This window comes from Melampsora larici-populina (assembly GCF_000204055.1).
Source record: "Melampsora larici-populina 98AG31 unplaced genomic scaffold MELLAscaffold_33, whole genome shotgun sequence".
NCBI lineage: Eukaryota > Fungi > Basidiomycota > Pucciniomycetes > Pucciniales > Melampsoraceae > Melampsora > Melampsora laricis-populina.
The window spans coordinates 915018-941279 of NW_006768797.1; the positions used below are offsets into that span (position 1 = coordinate 915018).

Consider the following 26262-nt stretch of genomic DNA (forward strand, 5'->3'; position numbering starts at 1 on the left):
ATTACTCTTCTGATTTTATGTCTGCACTGAATCGCCTCCCCACCAAAGAAGATCGAGAAGCGAGCGAAGCTCGCGCTAATGAATCCCAAGAGCGAATTAGCACCAACTTCACCAAGGAGATGTCTAACATGATGAAGAGTAGTCAAGCTACAGAACTGGCCTCAAAAGAAAACGTCGAAATCTCCAAACTGAATGTCGAGCTGCGAATTGCTCGTGGGAAGATGGTGGTGGACTTAATCCGAGACAACGTAGACCCAGCGATGGCTGAGGCCTTGGCTTTGCGTGCGATACCAGATGTCAAGCCATCTCAAACATCCATACCTGATGCCGAGCCCTCTGGAACAGCCTCTCGATCTGACTAACCTCTCTACATCAAAGGAATAACACGATCGATTCAATTTTTTCATGTCCATGTCCTGCTATTGATCTTGAACTCAACATAAAACATTAAATTTAGGAAATTCAAACAAGGGCTGTATCTGTTATATGCGGCTTCGCTATCTGATGTATGGTGGGTTAAAACAATTATAAATTTTATAATATAAAGTTGTATGTCTCTTATTATCAAAAGTAAACTGTGCGTTTTGCAATTGATTTCTCTTTGAGTGTTTGGCTCAAAAATTAAAAAGTTGTTTTAAATTGAAAAAAAAGGATGCTGTGTGTTTTGCGATCGATTTCTCTTTGAGTCTTTGGCTCAAAAATTCGAAAGTTGTTTTAAAATTTAAAAAAGGATGTGTTTTGTTATATGTTTCTCTCTGGCTGTTCGCTTGGTTTCAAACTCTTCAAAATGCAAAAATTGAAACTGATTTTGCTTCAAAAGAAATCAGGACTTCATTCACTTGCATCATTTTGATGAGACCTATAAGAGTAAGATATCATTTGATTACAAAAAAGATATCCATCAAATCACAAAGAACTCCTCTAAATGAACTTGACAATCTTTGAGTATACAACCGTGTAGAACTTCTTAAAGAACTTTGAGATACAAATCAAACATAACCTTTATCGGTACAGAAAGCACGAAACAAACAATCGCGGCGTGAATTGCCCAAAGAGTCCAAATAAGCAAGCCTTTGGGCTTGGGTTGCAGTGTCGTCCATCGCTTCCGAGTTACTGGTTGTGGAGATTCCAAACATCGCCGAACCATCCACAATGAGGAAGTTGTGGATGACGACACATGCGGAAATCCAGTCACATACATATTGGGCATCTTTCGAGTTGCCCATCGATAGTCGCAGCTCGTGAAGGGACCCGAATCGCATCTGTAACATTCCATTGCAATGTTCTGATGCGATTCGGATTTTGGAAATCGAGCTGTTGAAGTGAGTTTGGGCAGCTGAAAGCGGGCCAGATCGCGATCGTTTGAATACTGGGACGATGTTTTCCACCGAAGCATAGCCAGAATCGGCAACGATGTACTCTCCCTCTGAAAAGAAAGACGAGATTTCCTGATAGAACTAAAGCATAGAGAATCAGGTCGGATGCAGAGAAGAAGATTCAATTGAGGAAAATGACTTACTCGAGTTGACTTCAACACTCGTTGATTGTGGGCACTACCACACCAACCATGGTGAGCGTACAGTATCTTTCGATTATCATCACATATTATTAATGAGTTCAAAGCATAGATTGACTTCCGGGTGTAGTAATCCTCCTTGTTTTTGGAGGGAGCGTAGGCTAAAGGTACTAAGGTTCCATCGATAAAACCGATGCAATCTTTGAGCCAAGAAGTTGTACCGATACGTTGCTTGATTACAGCTCGTTCATGGGCATTTGGCCATCGTACAAATTCTGGCTCAAGCTCGAGAATAGCGTGGATACAGTGTTTCGTATAATTTTCAACACTTCCCTCTTGCCAAAATCAAGAACCAAGCGTCAGTCCTAAATCATTCGAGATCGTTACAGCAGAAAGTTCCTGCATACCTGACACGTAAAATGTCTTTGCCTTCATACTACATGATCCTCCATTTCCGTATAAGCCTAAATTAGCCATAGCCACTAACAGCTGCCACTGGACCGGTGCCTGATTGCAAGACGAGTTATTGTGAAAGATAGGACACCATCCGATTCGGTGGAGAAGCTTGGTAAAGGCATCCTTCGACATGCGTGCCTAACACAGTTTGAAAAGGAAGATGATCAGATTTTAAAATCACAGAGATGTATATACTTAACTCGAGCTTACAGCCATGAACCATGTGCGATCAGTCTCATCAAACCAAGATTGAAAAGCTCGAGCCTTCTCACTAATACGAGGCCGGCGAAGTCTAGGTAGTGGGTATCTTCTCCTTTTGGCTTCTTCCCGTATCATCAATAGCACTCCTAAAATTGATTCTTCCTCTTCTAATCTTCGCTTCTGTCGTTGGATGTAGGCACGCTGGTTCATAGATGATATCATCATGACTGTGTAAGCAAAAATGATAAGTCGTTCTTCAAATCCAATATTATCGTCTGGATTGCTGTCGTCGTCAGATTTCATGAAGGACACCATTACCAGACAAGCAATTGAAGTTTGAAGGAAACTGGAGTTAGTGGAGTTAGTGGTTGTGGTGACAAGAAGAGATATGTGAAGTAAGATTAAAGCGTTGAGTGACGACAGGAGCTGCCTACGGCCTGAGACTCTGGGCATGTTTCAGGATGTGATGGGTGTTGGGGCATTCAAACCAGTCCGGGGTGACCCAACTTGAAAACCCATGAAAAAAACCCAAAAAGAAGTTGGGTTTTCATGGGTTTTTCTCATGGGTTTTCAAGTTGGGTCGTAGGTTTGTACACCGCTAATGAGTTCCTCTTCAAGACCCCTGTAGCGTTGAAGGGAGGCCTTATATGAAAACATACGGATTTACTCATGTTAAGGACTATGAAAGGATTTGAAATCGTGGTAGAATCAGATGAATACGGAGATGGATTAAAAAAGACCCTGTTGCCCTTGTGAAAGATCTGTAAGGCAAGTTCCAAAATCTCTTTGAAAATCATAACAAAAGGAGCTCGTTGAGTTCAAATAGTTATGACAGGAGAAAAATTAGCGCTGGCAAGCGGTTCCAAGCTTAGACATTTTAGCTCACCTGAAGCTGAATCAATGGGTAAATTTCCAGTAATTTACTTTGATATGTCATCGGAGGGGGGCACATTTATCAAAGTAAAAATCAAAGAGCTGTGTTTGCGGTTACAGGATACAAGTGAGGTCCAATTTAGAAAACGTCTGAAGGAAAGTAAAGGTGATCCTGAATGTCTGGAGGTCTATTCAAGACGTATCAAAGAAGATCCTCCTGGCCTTTGTAAATGAGGTTCACTTCTACCACAAGAGTTGACATGCTGAAGAATCCAACCAAATGATTACTCAAGTGTACTTCAAGTATGGAGATACAGAGATGGTCAAGAGTGGTGCTTCTCAAGCAAACATAACCTCATGAAGTTGACATCTTCAAGCATGTTATCAATTTTCCGCATATTTTCTTTAGTTTGAAAGAAGAGTCCAACAAAGTTCCTACAAGAATCGCTATGAGTGGCAAGTCATTCCAATTGTGGAAGTCTTATCATCTGGAGGAGATCTCAAAGTGCTTCCAAAGTCTTTTTAGGTCAAACAAGATCCAACAAAAAGAGGAACGCTTTATCAACTTAGGCATCTTGTGGAACTGATATACAAGACTATTATGACAACATCTTGATTTCACCTTGGTGTCAAAAAAGAACATACATTTATTTTACATCTTTCAGAAAACAGTCTAGTATTGTAGAATCCGAACCAACCCTGGTATTGACATAGACCCATGCGCACTCCTTTGGCTGATCAAGGAGGAAGTTGTCAAAAGAGGTTGCATGTTTCTTTATTGATTTTTGTCTGTGAAATTCACCGCACAGGACTGATGCAGCAGCATGGTGTGTTCAATAGTGATGTTTTATGCAACATGTTATTTGGTACACAATTCCCGCGGACATTCTAGAGGCCATAACAAACACCATTCAAGTTTAACCCATAGACATGACCAGCAATTAGTGATAAGTGAATCTCATATGATTGACTGAAAACAAGTACTAAAAGTTATACTGACGTTGGTTTTTATTGGGGTCTTTGCAATAGTACGATTGGTACCCTCCATGTGCGTCAACGATGTGCTGGCAAACTTTTGTTTTCAAGAGTCATGAAACAATCCAAATAGAATACATCAGTATTCTATGAGAATGTAGTATGTTAACTTTCCGTGAAGGCTTCAAGACGTTCCACTGAAATCTCTGGATCCAATGGTAAGTATCTTGAGGTGAAACAAGCAAAATGACTGACGGATTTGTCTGCCGTCTTTGCGCGTGTATTTATCGACGGTAATTCCGAGATTGCAATTCCATGATTGTCCCCCGCCCACTTGATGTCCGGCCAAATCAACGCAGTTAAGAGCAGCTGTGTGATTCGCACCAAAAGGTAAGAAGCCAATCTACATTGTCCATTGATCGAAAACGAGAAAATTTTCTTTTACATACAGGGCAATAGACCATCATTCCTTCCACACCATTTGCATTTATGCGTTGAGTTGGCTGATACTTGACACACTTTGAGTATGAATTTTTTCGGCAAATTGTTTGAAGTCTTGAGTCAGTTCAGACTATCCAAAATGAAAGATCATTGAAAGACTTTGAAGTGAAACCATCACACTGAAAGAAGATTTTTGACTGACAATATGGACTATCCCGGGTGCCTGCACTCCAACCGTAGTGACATTCTATAGCATCAGCAATCACGGAAATATGAGACTTGAGATCTCCGGCCAGTAGGATAACGAGCAAAAGATGAAAGATGGGGATCGATTGATTCCACAACATATTTCACAGAAACAAAAGATAAATGTGTTTCACAAGTTGAAGAGTGAATGAAAGTTCAAAAGTCTTGCTGAAGTTAACAGCGGAAAGATCATAAATAGTCACCCAGAAAAGCCCGCAGATCTAGTGACAGGAGTTAGATATTGATGAGTTATTCTCCAGCTTTATACTATAGTCAACATATTTAAACAATAAATGTTGTTGTTCAGTGCTGTTTCAACTTTCAAATCTCTCTGAAGCCTGCTGCCTAACTTATGATAAACATTAGGCTATAACTTTAGCCACAGCTTTGTGGTCAGCCACTACACCACAGAGCCATGAACGCGAGAAGCCCACGCCGCTAAACCTTCCATATTGATCCACATGAAAACCACGAGCAGGGTTACGGAAGCCAACCAATATGTGGAATCCACAGAAACTTCACGTGGTTCTGTTGTGGTGCTCCTTGACTTTATACAAAGTTGAACATATATGTGAGCTGAAGTCCTGTTTCAAAACCAAAGCTCAAATCCAGATCCTTGAATGTAATGGACCATACCAAATATATGAAGTATTTTTTGGAGTTTATAAAGTACAATATGATCAAAGTATCTTGACACAACTTATCCGTGAAGCTAGACAATCGATTTCATTGTATGATTTGTGCGAGTCAATAAGCTGTGACATATCAGATGAAAACGTATAAGGTGCTATCAATTCTTACGTGGGTTAATCAATCCTGAAACATCACTTGGTCATAGATAAGTAATCATTTTCAATACAAATAAGTCTCATTTACCACAACCTCATAGAAAAATAGTTTGACCAAACAAGAATCATGACAATTCTTTGCAACAACTTCTTCAAGTAATATCCTCATGAACAACTAATACTAAAATTCACTTCCAGTTCAAATCAAAAGATAACATTTTATCATTATGGCTTACACGACTCCCGTGCACATTCTAGATCCCGTATCAAGTTGGTACCATAGCAAGGACAAATTAGTGATAAGTGAATAAGATATACTTGATAATTTCTAGAAATCACACTTACGTTGTTTTCTAATAGGTGCTTTACACCAATACGTTTTAGCCGATCCATCCGCTTTATAAATATGTTTACAAACTTTTTGTTTTTCAAGTTTTATATGAAACAAATAAAATCCAAAATGTACATACATTAGTATTTTCTGGTATATCCCCATTGAGATCAATGTATTCAAAATATCTTCCTATTCCAACTATTTAAGAGATCAAATGTGCAAAATGACTTAACTGATCGGTCTACCATCTGCTCGATCATATTTATTGTAAGTCATTGCGCTATCGCAATTCCACCATTTCCCTCCGTTCGCTAAATCTCCATTCAAGTCAACACAGTCACTAGCAGCTGTGTGATTCCAATTCGAACCAACCAAAAGGTATATAAGTAATCATTCTAGATTGATCATTGATCGAAAACGAGGAAATTCTCTCCTACAGGGTAATAGATTATCTTGTCTATAACAATACGTGCAGTAATAAGTCCTGTCTGCGGCGTAACAAACTTTGAGCATGAGTTTTGGAAAAAGTGTGCATTGAGTCAGTTGGTATGTACTATCCGAAATGAAAGATTTTGTGAAGACTTTGAAGTGTTGTAAAACGCCATACTGCAGGGAGATCTATGACTGACCATCTGAACTAAAGCCGTTTGCTGACGTCCAACCATTAGTACAGTCTATAGCATTGGCAATCACGAAGGTATGAGACCCGAGATCTCCGGCGAACAGAATAATGAGCAAAAGATGAAAGATGGGAATCGATCGTATCCAAGACATATTTCACACAACAAGATCCAACGGGGTTGACAAGTTAAAGAGAGACTGAAAGCTGAAAGTCTTGATGAAGTTAACAAGGGAGAACAAAGCCTATAAGAGGAGACAATTCCTGCTGAGTTTTTCTCAACCCTGTATAGTCAACATATATGAACGACGAATGTGTTGTTCCGAATCCTTCTCAACATGCCCATGGCTTGCGCCTTTGGCGTCTCACCAAGCACGTTTTGTGGTTTTTGGGCTCTTTGCTTCGCCCTCCAGAGCACATGAAAAGACGCGCTACTTGTTCATGAGTTTGCGGTCTCCAGCTCCGATGTTTCTTGCTACATACATATGTTAAACCTTTGCACGAGGGAGTTAGTTAAATTAATCACTGCGAGTAAAATGATAAAATTGTAAAATAAAAAAAGGCCATATTCTTCAACCTCTAAAGCCAAGATCCAACCTTTACATCATGAGGAACTAGCGTTGCTACATGGTTGAAAGTAAGCCCATCGTTTCTAATGACTGACCGAACGTAGTGTGCAGTACGTCTAGATGGCTCAAAAAACTTCAAAGGAAAAGTTCGTATCTTGAGGTCAGACTCAGACGCATGGTGCAACTCAGGCTCCTCTCACGAGACTTACTCACAAGCCTCATATGCATTGATGATTATGACCATGGCACCAGGCTAGCCGTTACCGCTGCATATAACTACTGTTGGTTAAAGTCAAGGATGCGAAATGATCTGATCTGAAGTCATACCGCTTGCAAAACTTGACTCGCTCTTGTTATACATACTGTTAAACTGCATATACCTCAGACTCAACATCATCCGTATCTCTTACTTCTAATCTTTCTCTTCACTATCCTTTTTCTACATTAACACGACATCCTTTCTTGGAACTCGATTCCAATACAATACCAAAAAAATAACAATCATCTAAACCTATGGGTTTGATCATAACACTGCAAATCAAAACACCAAATCACAAATTGAAAACAAAGAAGACCTGTTACATCTTTTAAATGTATATGCATATATAGAAAAAGAAAAAGAAAAAGAAAAATTAACTCAATTCAATCCATACAATCAAGAGTAGATGATTTCTAATATAAGTTCTACTTAGATTTCTCTTGAGTAGCACTAGCCACTGATCGATTCTCAAAAAAAAGTTTAGGAGGAGCACTACTCTTGATAGCCGTTTGATGAGCCGCATCCACTTCTTTCGCACTAGCATCCACAAAGACTTTCAATCGACCATCTTCCAAAACTTCAATCTGAACCAATTCAAGTGTAGGAATCAACCAATGCGCTCCACAATGTGAAACTAGAGTGTATCAAAACATCAGTGAGATGATCATCAATCAAACTATCAAACACAAGGTCACTTACTTCTTTCATGAGGGTGAGAAGTGCAAACAGCAATCGTCTTGGCTCCACTGGCTACTCCTGCTATAATGCCTGAGGGAGAGTCTTCGATCACTAAGCATTTCGCAGGATCAAATCCCAAACACTCTGCTGCCAATATAAATGGATCGGGCTAGGATTGATGACACAAAAGCTCAGTGAAAGATTGCATCGAAAAGTGTCTGATTGATGAAACTCACCAATGGTTTTCCACCTTTAAGACGCGGATCATCCGCAGTGATGGTGACCTTGGGTGGTACTATACCTACCCGCTTGAGGGCTCCGTAACAATACGTCTTGGCTCCTGAAGTCGCAACGGCATAGCGACCTTCGGGTAAGGCGTCAATGATCCTTCGAACACCTGGAAGGATCCTTACTGACTTGTCCTATATGATATTTCTCAATGTCAGCTCACTTGAGATGAAAGAAAAAAGTGCGTCTATAAGCAAGAGAGATCCTTACCGTCAAATCAGAGACGTCAACCTCTTCATTGTCTGTCTTGATAGAGTCTTCGTCGTCGTCATCTTCAGCAAAGACGTCCTCGTCAACCGTTTCAGAAGTCTCATGAGCAACTGGAGCGGGTGAGACGGCTCCATTTGCACCTCTAGAGGGGGACTTAGACCCATTGATGGGGGCAGAAGTGAGAGGCTTGAGTCCGAGTGCCTGTGATCAGAGAGTTCAAGATCAAGACGAGTCCAAAGAATGAAGTTGAAAAGATTAAAAGGAAGTGAACTGACAGCCATTCGACTCGTCACCCCATCAGCAGTGATGGACTGATTCAAGCTTGATTTACGTCTCACAGCGCTCTTGTCGTGTGTAGCCATTGATCCACGTCGACTGTTCTCACGACTTGCTCGCTTGCTACTAGCCGCACTCGAACGACGAGATCGAACTTTGGTTTGAAAGTCATCAGCCTGTCTTAAGATCTCCGTTTCAAACTCTTCCACATGTGGTTCCATCTCCACATTTGACAATCTACGAAGATGAGGTTTAAGGTCTTTAAGATTATCAATCGCACGACGACCATGAGTAGCATCAATGACTTCTTGAGGATCTTTCTTCAAGGCTTCAGCTACTGCACCCCAGGCTGATTCCACAGCAGCAATTGAATCGACCAGAGTACCATCCATATCGAACTAAGCAATTCGATCATTGATATTTTAGGTTGAGTATTGATACTGGGAGATCAAAGAGAGAAGATATAAAAGAAGAAGACTGACGAGGATAGCATCAACAATGAGTTCAGCTTGATTCTTAGTAGAATAGGTAGAACAGAGGTTGAATTCAGACATGATAAACTGATCAAGGTTGTTATTCAAAAATCAGAAAATGGTGGTTTGAAAGATCAGGAAAGGAAAAGAAGAGTTTTTATATAGAAATGATTTTAGAGATTAATTGGTAGATCTTGACGATGACGATGACGATGACGATGATGATGATGAGGATTTACTAAATCAAAGCGTGAAAGGGGGAGTTTGTAAAATTAAAGTTGAACTTGTCAAACTTGAGAGCGATGATGGGCAGATGAGTTTACAATTAAATTTCTTTTCTTTTTTTTCAGTTTCAAATCGAAAGCGTCATGGACTCAAGATGATGATCTTGAACTTCTTCGCCTTGAAAGCCAGATGACTGTGTTATAGAAATAGTGATTTGCTTGATTGTCAAAATGATACACTTATCACTTGATTCTCAGGAATGTTTTTCGATCGATCGGTTAACCGAAAGTGCTGATTGAACGGTTATCATATCATCATATCATATATCTTCATCAAACAACGTTCCCACTCTTTACAATCATCAATTTACACATTTTAACATCTTTTCATCGGTTCACTTCTTTATCATCGATTTCTCTCTTCTTCATTTGACTCTGGTGTATGAGATAGCTTTCAATGGTTTTAAACATCTCTTTTTCTCCCTTTTATACATCATCTTTAACAATATGGATATCTGTTTATACTTTGATCTTACCATCATGCTGTCATTCGCCCTATCACTCAATCGATAGATATGTAAAAAAAACTTGAAGCAAGCACGTATTTTTTTGTATGTATCAATAATTGACATTGGTTTTGCGAAACATTAGAACCCAAGCCTTCTTCATGTGATGTTAAATCACTTTCTATCATGAGCCAAAAGTGACGTCATTCAAATTTGATGTTGTGAATTTATACTTCCTTGGCTTTCACGCTCAGGTCACCCGATTTCATTCCGGTCTTTCTTCGCCAGTGAAAACTTTATCATCATCGGATTCGACCCAGGATGACATCATCATCCAGACACGATTTATATTGGTACATACGTAGCACATAGTGATCATTAAGTTTACATAGCTTCGTCTCAAGTCAATAAACTTCAAAACTCTCCTCGATTCAATCCTCCTCGATTCATTCGTTCATTCGATTCTTACGGCCCAGCGAAACCGAGCAACCTATCACCCCGAACCAATCATCGTTATCGATCCTTGACCACGAGTTCTTATGATCTCATCAAATCTTCTCCTTGGACTTGATTGAGCTGGCTTCAAGACGACCTCAGTTTTTCCACCGCGTTCGGGTTGCGTCGGGTTTTTCGGGTAATACCCCAAATAAAGGGGGCGCCGGATATTGGCCGAGGGGCCGAGAAATAGTGGGATCCTTCCTTGGTGAGTCAAATCTGAGATCTCATGGGTCCATCCCCCTGGAGCTGAGCCCAAAGTGTTTCTGAGTCTCACCAGATCAGACTCCACCAGACACCCGGGCTTGCTAAGAAAATTGCCTGACTGTGGAACTTACTACAGTCAATCTCACAAATCCTGACAAGCAAATCCTGACAAGAACTTTTGCAGGTAAAGCTTTGTGAACCTTTCTGAAATTGCCTATATCTCAGGCTGAATTTGAATGTGAAATCACAAAAGAAAATAGCCATCAAGGTTACAATTTGTTTGAAGGCATAGATATGCTGCTCTCCACACAAGAGGGTTTTGTCAAGCTAATCAGTTCACGATATATAGGTCCTGCTTATCATCATAATAATATCACATATAACATTCTACATTAGGGGGTGTCAGGTTTGACTTTTTTTATGGTTTTTACCAGAAAAAACTTCTCCTGCTGTAGCATACTGCATCTGCTTGAAAGCTTGTAATTTTTTTTTTTGCTTGAAAGGCGCAAATTTGGCCCCGATCCAAAAAATACCCAAAGCTGGATCAGCTGGATGGGCACTGATCCAAACCCCATCCAGCACTTCAATGGTTTTCAGCTCAAAACCATTGATTCATCCACCACCATTTGATATCAATCGATCAATCTCACCCAACTTCACTCAACTTCCGCAATGCCACCAGACACCAACGACAAGCGTGAACCAAATGCAAGCAGCACCAGCCTCCCCGTTTTAGAAACCGAGGTGAGTTTATTCATTTTCTTTCACTCTCCCCTTTTTATTTGATTGTTCTCACTTCTGTTGATTGATGACCATCTTTACTGACAGTGTAAGACCTACGGTCATTACACATACTCATAGTTAATACCTTCAGTCTTTAACACTTAGACTTAGTACCTTAAGACAACTATATAGTTTATCTCAAATCTCGTTCTTGATACTGGTTCCTTAGAGATATCGGGACTGATCTCCCACCCCTCATCCTTCGGAACCAGGTAACGTCACTATCATCTTTTATTTCATTTCATCTATTTATGTGTATTGTTAGAGAGATATCGGGACTGATCTCCCACCCCTCATCCTTCGGAACCAGCTGTGTTCGCGATTGGTATTTGAAATAACAGATCAGGTCTCTTGGGTTCTAGAAAACCCTGCTGTGTCCCACAGCGTCCCGTCTCGTGTCTAGTGAAGGTTCTCAAACCTTACACTTTTTTTTTCTCAACCCGCAAAAGAGAATTCACTACTTTGACACTAGTTGCATTCGAACATAACCTTATCGATTGCGCCACTCCGAATCTATTGAATCCGAATCACTTCAATTGTAATTCAAAACAATTTTACTCAATTCCCCCACATTCTAATCACGTGTATGCCTGCACGTCGACAACCTTCAAGCCAGAAACTCCCGCCAGTGCCTTTGCCAGACCCCGAAGCAATCCTTCGAGCCGCGCGACGTGAACAACGTCTATCTAGACCAAACCCACAGATCGCCAGACAAGTCGCAGCCCAACCACCGCCAGCTCCCCTACCAACCACGCCAGCACGTACTCGTACAGACGCCATACCGCCAGCTACCCCGTCACGTATTCGAACATCCATGTCGCAATTGCCATCGTTGCCTGAATCCGATTCCTCGGGCCTGTCCTCACTACCATCTTCTCCTCGATCCGTTGCTAACCCTAAACTTCGTGACACAACAACTCCGCCATTATCGCCAAAGGTATTTCCCACGATGGCAGAGAACTCGCAACAAGACCAGCCTGACTCGTCCAACTCGGCCTTGATGAAGGCTATTGTCGATTCCCAACTTTCAACCAATGAACGCATGGCGAAGTTAGAGGACTTCATGATGAAGGTAATGGTCTCGAAGGAGTCGCCACCACCAGCGGCGACGCCAGCAGAATCTAAACCATCTACTGGAATCGATTTAACTAAGTTCTGCACATCAGATGGGCCGGTATACAAAGGACCTTACCACGAGACCGAACCATTCTTACAATGGTACACGGCATTGAAAACATTCTACCGAACTAAAGGTGTGATCGAAGATAAGGATCGCATCACTTTAGTCGGCAGCTTTCTCGAAGAGCCTAACGCTCACGCATTCTACGAAGCGGGGTTCGACTCATTCATCAAAGGATCATGGAAAGATTTTCTTAATCGCCTTTTCGCATCCTGCTTACCGGCTGACTGGAAAGATCGCTTGTACGAGAAAGCTCAACATCTCAAAATGTCGCCATTCAAAGATTTCAAGACTTACAGTACCCGAGCTAGGGGCATTCAAATTTTGATTAATTTTCATACTGTCACTTTAGATGATCATCAACTGGCGAAATTTGTAGAGTATGGGATGGTGGAAGAATTGAAGACTCATGTGAAACTCTGGGGATTCTCCAAGCACACCAAAGACTTCACATACAGTTCGTTCGAAAGTCAGTGTGTCACTTTATACGAATCACTAGTGGCATCTCACATCATCACGAAGAAGACCAGAACAAACAACTTCGCTAGTTCGACTCATACACAACCTCGATCGAGCCCAACTACCAACTCATCTCAACGACTGTCGGATGAAGAATTCGTGTGGAAGCTTTACTCGTATCGGGACTCTATTGGCAAATGCCACTTCTGCAAGAAGTGGTGTGGAAGTGAGCATCGTGCATGCAAAGGTCCATACGTCAAAGAGAAGACAGTCTTCCCACCGGGTTACGTTGCCCCGCCGAAACCAGCCAACTACGTGCCTCCAAGAGCGAAATCATCACCACCGGCTAATCTCGCGCAAGCAGGCAGAGCCACTCAACCTCCTGCAGGTCGCCCATCTTACGCAAGAGCGGCAGCAGCCACGGAATATCCAGACCTGGAAAAAGCGTCGGTGGCACCTCTTCAAGCCTTGGATGAGGAGCTCGACTTGGCTGAGGCCAAAGGGTGCGTCCCCGCTCCCAAACCTCCCCGTGTGATCATTGAATTCACTCATGATGGACAAGCTATACAAGCGTTAGCTGACCCGGGCGCCGAGATCAATCTTCTGACAGATCAGGCGGTCGAGCGACTTAATCTCAAACGAAGGAAGCTCGTCCGTCCAACTCAACTCAGCCTCGCAGTGACTACCGACTCCCCACCACCGATCCTCACAGAATTCACAGTCTTGAATCTCGTAGAAGCAACTTCAAGTAAACGATTTAACAGGACGGTATGTAAGATCGGAGACGTGGGAGGAGAGTTTGATATGATACTTGGAACACCTTTCTTCAATGTTTTTCAACTTTCTGTTTCTGTCAGCCAACGTGCTATTGTATGTGAGCGTACGGGCTTGAAAATATATGATTATCGAGTTTTAGAAGAGTGGAATGAAAAAATAAAGAAGTTATCAGTGCCGCGTATAAACAAACCAGAAAAAGCTTTCAACGCATCATGGGAGAAGAATGTAGGAGTAGAAGAGAAACAGCCGTCGTCGAGTGAGTTTGAGCAGAATGAGATGGAATTGTTTGAAGAATTCAGTGATCTATTTCCGGTAGATATACCTGCGGTATTGGATGAAGCAGAAGAAGAAGGGTTGTTTGTAGATGGAACTTTCTCAGACCAATTACAACATGAAAGTTCAAAAATCAGACACAAAATTATCTTGAAGGATCCAAACGCAGAAGTCAAGGAGAAACAATACAACTACCCGCCGAGATACTTGAATGCATGGAAGAAATTAGTGGATCAACACCTTGCGGCTGGTAGGATTCGACGCTCAACCAGTCAATACTGTTCGCCAAGCTTGATTATACCAAAGAAGGACCCGGCTGCACTTCCAAGATGGGTATGTGACTACCGTGTCTTGAATGGCCTGACCGTGCGGGACCGTGCGCCATTGCCAAATGTGGACCGGTTGGTCAGGCTTGTGGGAACAGGGAAAGTTTTTTCAATTATCGATCTTACAAATGCTTTTTTTCAAACTCGAATGAGAGAAGCTGACATTCCTTTGACGGCGGTTCACACGCCCTGGGGTCTCTACGAGTGGTGCGTCATGCCAATGGGACTCACGAACGCACCGAGCACGCATCAAGGACGTCTTGAAGAAGCATTATGAGATTTATTAAATACAATTTGTGTAGTTTATTTAGATGACATAGTGGTGTTCTCCAATTCAGCAGAAGAACATGCGAGACATACACGACTAGTTCTGCAACGACTACGTGAAGCCAATTTATACTGTAGCAAGAAGAAAACAAAATTATTCAGAAGGGAAATCAAATTTTTAGGCCATTGGATTTCAGAAGATGGAATCAGAGCTGATGACGAGAAGATAGAACAGGTGCTTAATTGGAAGACGCCAAAATCAGCAAAAGGTGTTAAGAAGTTCCTTGGTACTGTACAATGGATGAAGAAGTTTATATGGGGTTTAGAGAAGTACGTACACCAATTAACTCCACTCACCAGCACCAAGCTCGACACCTCGAAGTTCAAGTGGGGAATGAAAGAAGATGAAGCATTCAAGAATATCAAGCAATTAATGACATCATTACCACATTTAAAGAACATTGATTTTGACTCAGACGATCCCCTCTGGCTATTCACGGACGCCAGTGGAACAGGACTAGGTGCGGCGTTATTTCAAGGAAAAGAGTGGAAGTTAGCATCACCTATTGCATATGAATCACGCCAGATGACACCAGCCGAGAGGAACTATCCAGTCCACGAGCAAGAGCTTTTAGCAGTGATACACGCGCTACATAAGTGGAGAATGTTACTACTAGGAATGAAAATCAATGTAATGAGTGACCACCACTCTCTGACTTACCTTTTAAAGCAACAACATCTCAGCAGACGTCAAGCAAGATGGATTGAAACACTAGCTGACTTCGACGTAGAATTTAAATACGTTAAAGGTGAAGATAATGGTGTAGCAGATGCCCTGTCAAGGAAAGACCATGAAGTAGAAGACGAAGTAGACGTGGAGGGAGTTGAGTGTGTTGCGGCGTTAGTAGAAGCAGGTCCCACGTTGGCACCATCTGTGAAGAAACGGATTGTAGAAGGATACAGTGAAGATTCATTTTATAGCAGTGTGGCTTCTGTCCTTCCGTTACGAGACGATTGCGTCATAGTAGACGAGCTCCTTTTCATTGAAAATAGGCTGTACATCCCGTATTCTGACAATCTTCGAGGACAACTAATCGACGAAGCGCACACAAGGCTAGGGCATTTAGGGTACCTTAAAACTATACATGACCTTTGTAGGGATTTTTTTTGGCCACGGATGGCAAAAGACGTGAAAACTTTTGTAGAATCCTGCGATGTCTGCCAGAAAACGAAAGGACCAACACAAGCGCCGGTGGGTAAGATGCTTACGCCCTCAATCCCAGCTTTACCACTCGAGTGCTTGGCAATCGATTTCGTGGGGCCTTTACCTAAAGTCAACAACTATGACATGCTATTAACATGCACGTGCCGACTAACTGGGTTCACAAAACTTATCCCATGTGGTCAAACTGACACTGCCGAAAAAACCGCCACATGATTCTTTTCTAGTTGGATTGGCACGTTTGGAGCCCCTAATACAATTATCAGCGACCGAGATAAAACTTGGACATCAGGTTTCTGGAAAGCTCTCATGAAACGGTGTGGAACAAGCTTTCACATGTCCACGGCGTTTCACCCACAAGCGGACGGCAGGAGTGAACGAACTAACCGCACTGTAGGACAAATCTTACGCTCCTTCACAGCTAAACGACAAGGGAAGTGGCTTGAGTCGTTAGCGGCCGTCGAGTATGCCATCAATGGCGCCGTCAACATTGCTACGGGGAAGTCGCCGTTCGAACTCATCTTTGGACGAGAACAACGCTTGCTTACAGTACGAGAAGCCGATTCGACAGACCCAGCATCCCTGAACAAGTGGGTGGACTCCCGACAGGACTCGTGGTTATCAGCACGAGACGCTTTGTGGACTAGCCGGGTGCAACAAGCGCTACAACACAACAAACACTGCCGAACAGCTGAACCGCTCAAGCCGGACTCTTGGGCACTTCTAGATGCATCTGATTGGCGAGGCAAGCATCAGGGGGGTGTTAACAAATTACGAGAGCGGTTTGAAGGACCTTATCGAGTTATCAAAACGTCAAACCACGGCCAGAATGTCGAACTGGAGCTACCAGCCGGCGACCAACGACACAACGTGTTTCACGTCTCGAAAGTCAAACGGTATGTGGAAAGGGAAGAAGAGGAGGTCAACACGTTAGTTGAAGGGATCAGGAAGTAAGTTCCTCTCCTCTGTATGCACCGCCGGCGTATACTACGCGAAAATTGTCAAAACAACACCTAGGCCACTTTGTGAGCACGTCCATTTCGACCTCTCTCCTATCCAGGTGCCAAAGACGGGTAACAACGACAGGCGCATTCTTCAACACACCATTGACCACTCGACCCTCAAGACTCATGATTCTCATTTCTCAATTTCGTTTATTTCACTTTATTTTCCTTTTTTCTTCTTTTAGATTTCAACCTTCAATTTCAATTTTTTACGTTTCTTTTCTTTCTTATACTTCACTTAATTCAAGTTATATTGATTCGACTCAACTACTCAATTTTATCCTTTTCTTTTTGCGTTTATATTTCATTTTCTCTTTTACTTTAACTTAGAAGGCGGCTCTATTCCTTTATAGGAGGGGAGACTGTAAGACCTACGGTCATTACACATACTCATAGTTAATACCTTCAGTCTTTAACACTTAGACTTAGTACCTTAAGACAACTATATAGTTTATCTCAAATCTCGTTCTTGATACTGGTTCCTTAGAGATATCGGGACTGATCTCCCACCCCTCATCCTTCGGAACCAGGTAACGTCACTATCATCTTTTATTTCATTTCATCTATTTATGTGTATTGTTAGAGAGATATCGGGACTGATCTCCCACCCCTCATCCTTCGGAACCAGCTGTGTTCGCGATTGGTATTTGAAATAACAGATCAGGTCTCTTGGGTTCTAGAAAAACCTGCTGTGTCCCACAGCGTCCCGTCTCGTGTCTAGTGAAGGTTCTCAAACCTTACAGACAGTTCCTTCTTCTCTTTTTCAGTTTATAGGACCAACCAATCGTACACAGGCTTTCATATGCCATCTCAACTACCTCCTGCACTTCAACCACGGTGGGAAGAATCCAAGATGGAAACCACACCAATCAAAGAAAGGTGGTATTGCAATTGATATCCCACCTGATATGGATCTGGCCGCCTTTGAAGTTCAAGTGGCCAAAGCTTGTAGCTCCAATATGAAAGATCTTGGCAAACTGATCACCAAAGACTGTCGTGCCAATACCAGAACCACTCCGCAACACACTGAAATTTGACCTACTTTCAGTGTGATGCGGAGTTTGCGCTATGTAACACAGCGCAATTCAATCGCTACCCGCTGTGGAAAATTATCTCACAAGGTATCGGAGCCAGAAAATCACTCCGATATCCGCCATATAGTGCGCTATAGAGGCAACCGCTATATAGCGCGCTAAACCGCTAAGGTAGTGCACTATTGCACTATATAGCGCAAGATGAGGCAAACAAAAACCAAAAGTTTAATTGTAAATCTACGTGTACTTATCCAAGCCAACAGGGCTGGAGCAAGTAGGAGAATAGATGTAGTGTCTATAGAAAAAATAACAAGATAAACTTAATGAAAGACAAGAAGATAAAAAATTAAAGCAATGAAAAGACACGAGCATAGGGAACAAAGCTCATAATAACTCGATTTGATTTTAATGAAGAAGATAGATAGGTACATCTAGCGGGGAGGTTTTACCATCTTGTCCAAATAGATTTGAAGAGCCTTTGCAGCAGCTTCGAACGCTCCATCGGGCACCATCCCCTCTTTTAACCAAGCCTGAGAACCAACAAGCCGTTCCATCGTTTTCGGGAGCATACTGCCTTGCGATGGCGTACATATGTCGGCAGCAGCTGAGAAAGTCCGTTCACATGCACACGATGTGGCAGAGATGGCGAGGTAATCACGGGCGAGTTTGGATAGGTTGGGGAATTGACTTTCATGCTCCTGTAAACAAAAAAGAAAGGAAAGTCAGTGTCATCAGATTCACATAGGAAATAAAATAGATATGATGAGGAATTGTAGACAAACACTCCACCAATCGAGAGGAGATTGGTCTTTTTTGATAGGGAACTGTCCAGATAAGTAGTTGTCAAGCTCTGAAGTCAAAGGCTTGGCTGAGCCTGTACCACTGTTGGAGGGTCCAAAGACATCAAAGATGTCGGGCTCAGTAGATTGGTTGATATCTTCAGGAGGTGGGGTCGGCTCAGTGACTTCAACTTCTCGCAAAAGCTCTTTGAAGGCAAATTTGATAAGGTTCAGGGAAGTGTGTTCGTGTTCAGGATAGTGGAGTGAAAAGAATTTGCCTCGAAAGCGAGGGTTGAGAATTGTAGCAAGGACAATAGCTTCACAGCTGGCCGCTTCTTCTTGATAATCTTCAAGCCATTTGATTATGATATCAATCGCATGGTCGAGACTAGGGAAGATGGTTGCTTCTGCTTGATGATCCTTCAGTTCAGTGATAACACGTTTATACTCAGCTAAGAGTATACATCCTGTGGGACTGTTGCCCTCGACACGGGCTGTTGCATCGACAAAAGTCTACCAGATGGGTCAAGAATAGCAGTCAGCCTTGTTTCTTAGTAATTACGATATACATCAACAAAAAGTAAGATTGCATTCACCTTCAATACTTTGTTTACCATCTCTACCGCATGCCATTCAGATGCTGATATGGTAACTCCCTTGAAAAAGCATGCCTTACGATTGGCTGCAATCATCGAATTGATTACCTGTAATCATTTCAATAAGCTAGTCTGAAATAATAAGAAAATTAGAAATAAACACACCTCCTGCGCCTCACAAGCAACCTTGCGACTCTCGTAATGACTATTCCAACGAGTTTTGCAAGGTTGTTTCAACATTTGCCCAGTGTAGCTCATACGCGCAGCACGAGTCTTAAAATTGTTACGTCGAGCAGCGCTGCTAGAAATCTGCCCAGAGACAGTGTCAATCTAATTGAATGAGAATTTATCACATGGTAAGCATTGATCTTGATGAATAACAAAATAAGGAAAACAGTGGATACTCAGTCTCACCTTGGAAAGAGCCACAGCGACCACATCGTCTTTATCACAAGGTTGATTTTCAACATGAACATTTTCTTGTTCATCCTCGTCATCGATAGCGTCCGGATAATCAGGTAAGCCATTTTCATCCTCAGATTCAGTGTCTGAATCATTGTACTCAATTGAATCCTCGCCATCGTTTACCTCAAGGCCAGGGATTGGAAGAGCAAACCCGTGTGGGGTGGAGGGCTTTGCATTTGATACTGTTTGACCAATAGCTTTGAGACCGTGGCTGACAACGAGATTGAGCTTGTGCGCGTAACATCGAATGTGATGAGTCGAGCTGTTCCAGTTGGCCCAGTCTTCAGCACTTGCGAACATGGCCTCAAGCTCGGTAGCCATTGGACCATTATTCCCTCCGCTATCAGTCGTCTGAGCTAACATGTAGGGAAGATGAAAAAAAGGAATCGAAAAAGGATGAAGAAAATAAAAAAGGAAAAGGTTAAGGGAAGATGAAAAAAGAGAATCGAAAAAGGATGAAGAAAATAAGAAAGGAAAAGGTTAACACAAGTGAAAAGGATAGAAATGAAAAAGATGAGAGAAGTTAAAAAAAAGGAGACACTCATCTTTTTGTGAAGGCCATGCCTGATTAGAAAGCAACCAATTGGTCTCGCTAGTAGAGCCCCAAAATGGCGCCTCCCCACCATTTCAAGGGTGAGATGGGTGGATTGATATTTCCAATTGTTATCAACATAGTTAGCAGTTGCACCTACAAATGCATATCTATTTCCCTTAGTCGTCCACACGTCATGAACCAAACAAAATTTGCCTTTGTTTTCCTATGAAAATCAAATTGGAAACAGAATCAATCAATCAGCGATAAGTAAATGGAAAGATGTGAAAGGTTAAACTTACTTTCAGCGTGTTAATTGCCTTATTGTGTAAGGCCGCGAAAAGCTGCACAGATTGCTGGGCAGCCCAAGTGGATGATCAAACAACGGCACCACGGTTGACCGTGTAGAAAGCGGCACACAGCAATGGATCTTCACATTGGGCCCATGGGAGGGCGTGTCGGATGATCCAGATGACCAGCATCAGATTCAACAGTTCGGCGGTGAAGGGTGGTCCAGAGAGAAAAGAGGTTAAGGTGGAGTTGTTACTCTTCGGATTTCTTTCTTCATAAGTAGGCGGAAGAACAGCTCCTGATGCAATGGCGCAACCTCGCCTCTTGCATGAAGGGCAGTTTGGACCACCATCACGGTGTCCCCACAAGTTCCAGTACGATTGAACTCCACATCTGAAGGTTATGCCACACCAACGACACTTATAGTTAAGACCCTGAAACGAATCACTAATATCAGCCTGACTTACTAGAAAAGGCAAAATCAGGATGATGGTAAGGAAATACTTACATCAGGAGGTTCGTAGTAAGAGAGAAGTAGTTTCACTTTGGGGGTACGAGCTTTGTTATACCCAGGTATATTAGTGCCGACAATCTCAATATCGGAGTCTTGATTCAAGTCCACTTCGTCCGGCACTTCAAAGGGCTACATACAAACATATTGATAGGTCAGATGAATGGCCTGAGAGAACAAGGGATGAGAGAACCAGTTACTTACATCCATATTAGCTCGCTTGGTTGGTCGGGGTGAGCCACTATTTGACCTTGCTGATTGTGATCTTAAACGTTTACTAGTTGATGATCGAGGCTAGACAAACAATTGTACCATTAGATATTGAATCAAAGCTTGAGCAAAGATAGATGAAGAAGTCTAAGACTTACTTTTCCTTTGTCTGTTGGTTTTGTTTTTTTTGAGCTGCTGCTGGGGCTTTCTTCTCAATAATAGATTTTTTCTTGCGAACTGGTGGTCAAGGAGATGGGAGACGATTAGAAAGAGAAGCAGAAGTCGGACAATCTTCCTCAGATTCTGTTGACGAGATAACAACAAGAGAGGTTCTAGAATCCTTCGGGGGGACTACAAAACCAGGCTGTGATCGAGCATGGCTGGGAGGTCGAAGTTGTCTAGAGCTGGATCCTTTACTAGGAACCTGAAGACTATCGGCTGTAGATTTCTGCGATGATGCTTTGGAATTAGGCATATTGATCAGACAACAAGAAGGCTTTTTTTTAATCATTGAAAGTCGTAGGACACACCAAAGATATAGCCTGCCGATACCACAATTGGGCCCAATCAAAGTTTACCTAGACCTAACCAGAGCTCCCACATTCCAGCCGTTGCGTTGACAAAGGATGGAAAGTGCTGGCGTCCTTGATTTGGTGTCCCTGTGCGTAGATCAAGATCGATATTGGGTTGATTTGGCGTGGAGGTGATGGAAAGAGGGTTGTGGCCTGTTGTGGCGCAACTTGAGGCTTTGACCTTTTATTATACAGCGCTATATTGCAAAAAAACCCGAGCCCCGGCAGGTTTCGGTGCGGTTAAACCACTATGTGAAAGTCCAACCCGGGATTGTGCTGCGCAGCCGCCGCTACATATCACAGTGGTTATAGCGGATCTAAGTGCCGCTCCACTACCGCTCTGCTTCCACAATTTGAAGCGGAGTGGTTCTGGTATTGGTCGTGCTCAGGCTCTTGGAGTCCAATGGTTTTGTTTTATTCCACCAATCCACAACTTTCTCAAGAATGACAAGACTAGACTCAACACAGACCAGACATTTAAATCTTGGTGTGTTGCAGCCATCAAGAATCCCAAAAAGAAACCTGGTGTCTCTCTAGTCATGCCAAAGCCCACAGATCCAATGGATGTTGCTCAAAATGTAAATCTTTTATCATTCTCATTGTTGATACGATTTACTGATTTGTTTCATTTTGTTTCAAACATTTCTCTTTGTATATCTAGAATTTGGCTCTTCACAAGACTCTCTGTGGAATACCACGCGCTATCGACCATCCTGATGAAGACGGTCATCCAACAGTGAGCTTCTCCAGGCTGATGTTTTCTGACAACTTGAGCTTACCATATGCTTTCTTTGGTTCCAGAACATGAGCAATGTTAGTGATGTGGATGAGTTTGAGGTTCAATTAGCAAAATTGAACAAGGTCGGTAATGTAAATGCCTTGGTTGATCAACACCCACACACCTACCAGCTACCAAATGATGATGATTCCTATGTTTTGATGAGTACTGGGAACCGAGAGAAGTGGGCAAGAGCTATAGTGAGTCTTTAATATTATCATCATTTCATCACAAATCTTTTGAGCTCACCTTTTCTTTCTTTTGAGATCGATCCCACTGTTCATGGTGTCTCTTTAACTAGCCCACCATCTGGAATTTGAGATAGCAAGAGGGCTCTGAACATGAAAAGACATCGAGTTGGTGTTTCTGGGACGTTTGAGACCCTACAGACTGCTGTTCCAGTTAGTGGTTCAGCCTTGATGGCGGATTACCTCAAGTTTATTGAAATCAATGAAATGGATCGAATTTTGGGGATTTTGACCAGCAAGAAGATCAAAGATTATCATCACTTTTCAGGTGGAATCACTAAGGAGGAATTGAGGGGTTTAGGCTTTGAAATTGGCGAGATAAGAGACTTGTTGGACAATGTCATCAGATTTGATGAACATTTCTTGATGGATGGTCATTAGTTGCTTCATCCTGCAATCTCTATTTTTGTTTGGTACTCAAGGCTCTTACTATTGTTATTATTAGTATTATCAAAAGGTGGATTTCTGAACAAATCCAATAATCATAACCTGTATCATAGTAGTTTGTATCAAATGTAAAATTTGAGAATCAATTTCCTGCTTCACAATTTAAATCAGAATTTGATTGAATCAAAGGATACCAAAGATCTCCCTACAATATGGCAAATGGATAATATTGAAGAGGTTTTCTTGAGCTGTATTTGATAAGACAAATGAATCATTTCATTGAGGAAGTGGAGTCCCAATAATGACAAGGAGACAAAAAAATTAATTGTAGACTTCAGGGCATACTTCAAGTTTCATCCAGACTATCAATGATACCCAGAAACAACATCAGTGTGGTCTTAGACAAGCTAGGCTCCAGATTTCCTGCTGATGGAGACATGCACTGAATCTGGGAATTGAACCCAGGTGCACATCACAAATGTTTCCTTTGTTCCCTAGCATATACTACTCACTACATGCAAGGTGGTGACGCCGCGGGTGCGGGTTTGCGCTGACCCCAGATCAGCCCCCCGCTTTTGCAAGACCCCCCCCCTTGGGTTTTGTGCGGCGTCACCGCAACCCCGCATCTGCGGGGTCAGCACTTTGCATGTAGTGACTACACTATAGGGGTCTTTAATCCATTGCAGTGACACATCTATTAATAGGAAAACCAATGACATGTGTAAATTGAATCGTGAGCAAAGGGATAAATTTACAGTCGATACTTTCTAATACTCTTCATACATGTCCTCCGGTAAGCAATACCCAGAAGCTTTGTATTCTTCCACTAGAAGCTCCGGTGTAATGAATTCCAAAACACCATCTCAAATCAGCCAAGTTGCATCACTGCCTGACTTCTCCAATATCTCACTTCTCTTGAAGTGGGCTTTGATTACCAAGAAGCACATCTTGATTGGATTCAACTCGGGGGAATAGGTAGGTAAATATACTAATCTGACACCTTCAAAAGGAAAGGTATCAAAGTCAGTGGCATGATGGTATCAATAATCAAGTGAGAAAGCTTACCAGCAATTTCACAAAGTTCTTCAATGCAACCCCCTTATGAATTGGACAGTTGTCCATGACCAGGATTGAGTTTGGAGCTGGATAAGCATTCATCAAGGGAAGCTGGATTATAGAATCATGAATGAGTACAATCAAAGATTGAAACAATGATAAGAAAAAAAACTGACCAGCTGAAATTCCAAAAAGCTTTCAAATAGGCCGCGGTTGATGCTGCCTTCACGGACAGACATTGTGATCAACCCATGTAGTCCAATCACTGGAAGCAACAAGTATCGTTTTGGGTTTGAACATTTGACCCAGCCCGTGACACGTTCACCCTTTGGCGACCGTCCATTGACTCTCATCAAATCCCGCTCACATATAGCACTCTCATCTGACAGGATGAGAGAAGAATGGAATTGAAAGGAGTCAGATAAAATCCAAATGAAAAGATAGAAAGACAAGGTAAAAAAAATAGGCACTTACCAGTAAATACAAGGTATTCAGCAGGAACGTTCTTCATGTCCTCCATAAATTTAGCAGTCTTGTAGAAATTCTTGCAAACATTTGAGGTGAAGGCGTGTGTTGAGTTTGAGTGAGAGTTCCTTGCAAGACACCAAGACACCAGTTGCATCATAGATTGCTTCTCGGATCTTGTCCAAGAAAAGAGAGGGTTGCTGAGCTACAAGTTCTCTGATGAAGTCACGATCTTCATCATTGAAAATGAGAGGTGCTCCTTGTTTCTTGTACTCTAGCAGATTCCTGATGACTGATTGAGTTTGTTGATAAAGCTCCATCCATTGGTGGAAAGTGGGTTCACAAATGTTCTCATCAAGAATATCTCAGATTTCGTCAGTTGGAAAGCCTTGAAGGCATTTGGTAACAGACAAAGCCTTGATTTTGGCTGAGTATTTGACAAAGGGCATGATTGATATAAAATAAAGTTGTTAATAAAATTGATTTTAGATGATTTGAGTGAATTTGGGTGAGATCAATCAATTGATATCAAATGGTGGTGAATGAATCAATGGTTTTGAGCTGAAAACCATCAAAGCACTGGATGGGGTTTGGATCAGTCCCCATCCAGCTGATCCGGCTTCGGGTATTTTTCGGATCGGGGCCAAATTTGCGCCTTTCAAGCAAAAAAAACACAGCCGTTATCACAATTAACGGTAGAATTCTTCATTGGTGTGTTGCATTGGAATTTAATTTAAAAGTCAAAAACTAGTTAAAGCCGGCTCAAAGTGACAGGTCTCCCAGGCCTCCTTGTTCATTTGGGTGCAAAACTGGGTTTAATCCAGTTTTGACCTCTCCAGATTTAACCTCGAGAGCGACAAATGATCAAAGAATTCTACCGTTAATTGTGATAACAGCTGTAAAAAAATTTACAAGCTTTCATGCAGATGCAGTAAGTTTACGTAAATTTTACGCAAACGGGAGAAGTTTTATTTATCCCGTTTGCATAAAACGTAAACAATTTATGTTCACAACATGTGATCAAAGTGCTCTTGTTGACCAATTTGCTCTCAGACACAGTGGTGGGCTTGATGGTGGATGCAAGGACAACCTTGCATCCTTTTACCAGCAGTTTTCACCTCACCAGGTGGATGATCCAGGCAAAAATGTAAAAAAACCTCAATCATGGTTTACCAGTTATTATTCAACCACGGCTAAGTTTTTTTTGAGTTATAACATAAAAACTTGGCCGTTTCATAGTTTTTTTTGTTATAAAAAATCAAACTTGACACCCCCTATTACCAGTTCCAGCCCATACTACAGTAGCTAGTCTTTTTTATGGGTCAATACATACATACCATCAAGACTGATTGATATCTTACACGCTTTTTGAAAAGAATAAAATTTACAAACCCTGGAAACCATAGTTTTTTC

General features: G+C 42.0%; 3 protein-coding genes across 3 annotated transcripts; all 3 read right to left on the reverse strand.

Moving 5' to 3' along the window:
* Positions 1-3905: 3905 nt before the first annotated feature.
* Positions 3906-4809, reverse strand: MELLADRAFT_123552 (uncharacterized protein; the record flags this gene model as incomplete). The annotated part of the gene is made up of 5 exons (XM_007412874.1): positions 3906-3934; positions 4047-4118; positions 4277-4390; positions 4471-4539; positions 4665-4809. 5 exons carry the CDS (start codon positions 4807-4809, stop codon positions 3906-3908), a joined length of 429 nt encoding a protein of 142 aa, XP_007412936.1.
* Positions 4810-5721: 912 nt separating this feature from the next.
* On the reverse strand, positions 5722-6604 carry MELLADRAFT_123553 (uncharacterized protein; the record flags this gene model as incomplete). Its single annotated transcript, XM_007412873.1, has 5 exons — positions 5722-5750; positions 5842-5913; positions 6064-6177; positions 6268-6333; positions 6460-6604. The coding sequence occupies 5 exons, from the start codon at positions 6602-6604 to the stop codon at positions 5722-5724; spliced, it is 426 nt and encodes a 141-aa protein (XP_007412935.1).
* An 860-nt stretch (positions 6605-7464) lies between these two features.
* On the reverse strand, positions 7465-9600 carry MELLADRAFT_117253 (uncharacterized protein; the record flags this gene model as incomplete). Its single annotated transcript, XM_007412872.1, has 6 exons — positions 7465-7911; positions 7977-8124; positions 8192-8377; positions 8454-8654; positions 8729-9127; positions 9212-9600. 6 exons carry the CDS (start codon positions 9281-9283, stop codon positions 7703-7705), a joined length of 1215 nt encoding a protein of 404 aa, XP_007412934.1.
* Between the last annotated feature and the right edge of the window lie 16662 nt (positions 9601-26262).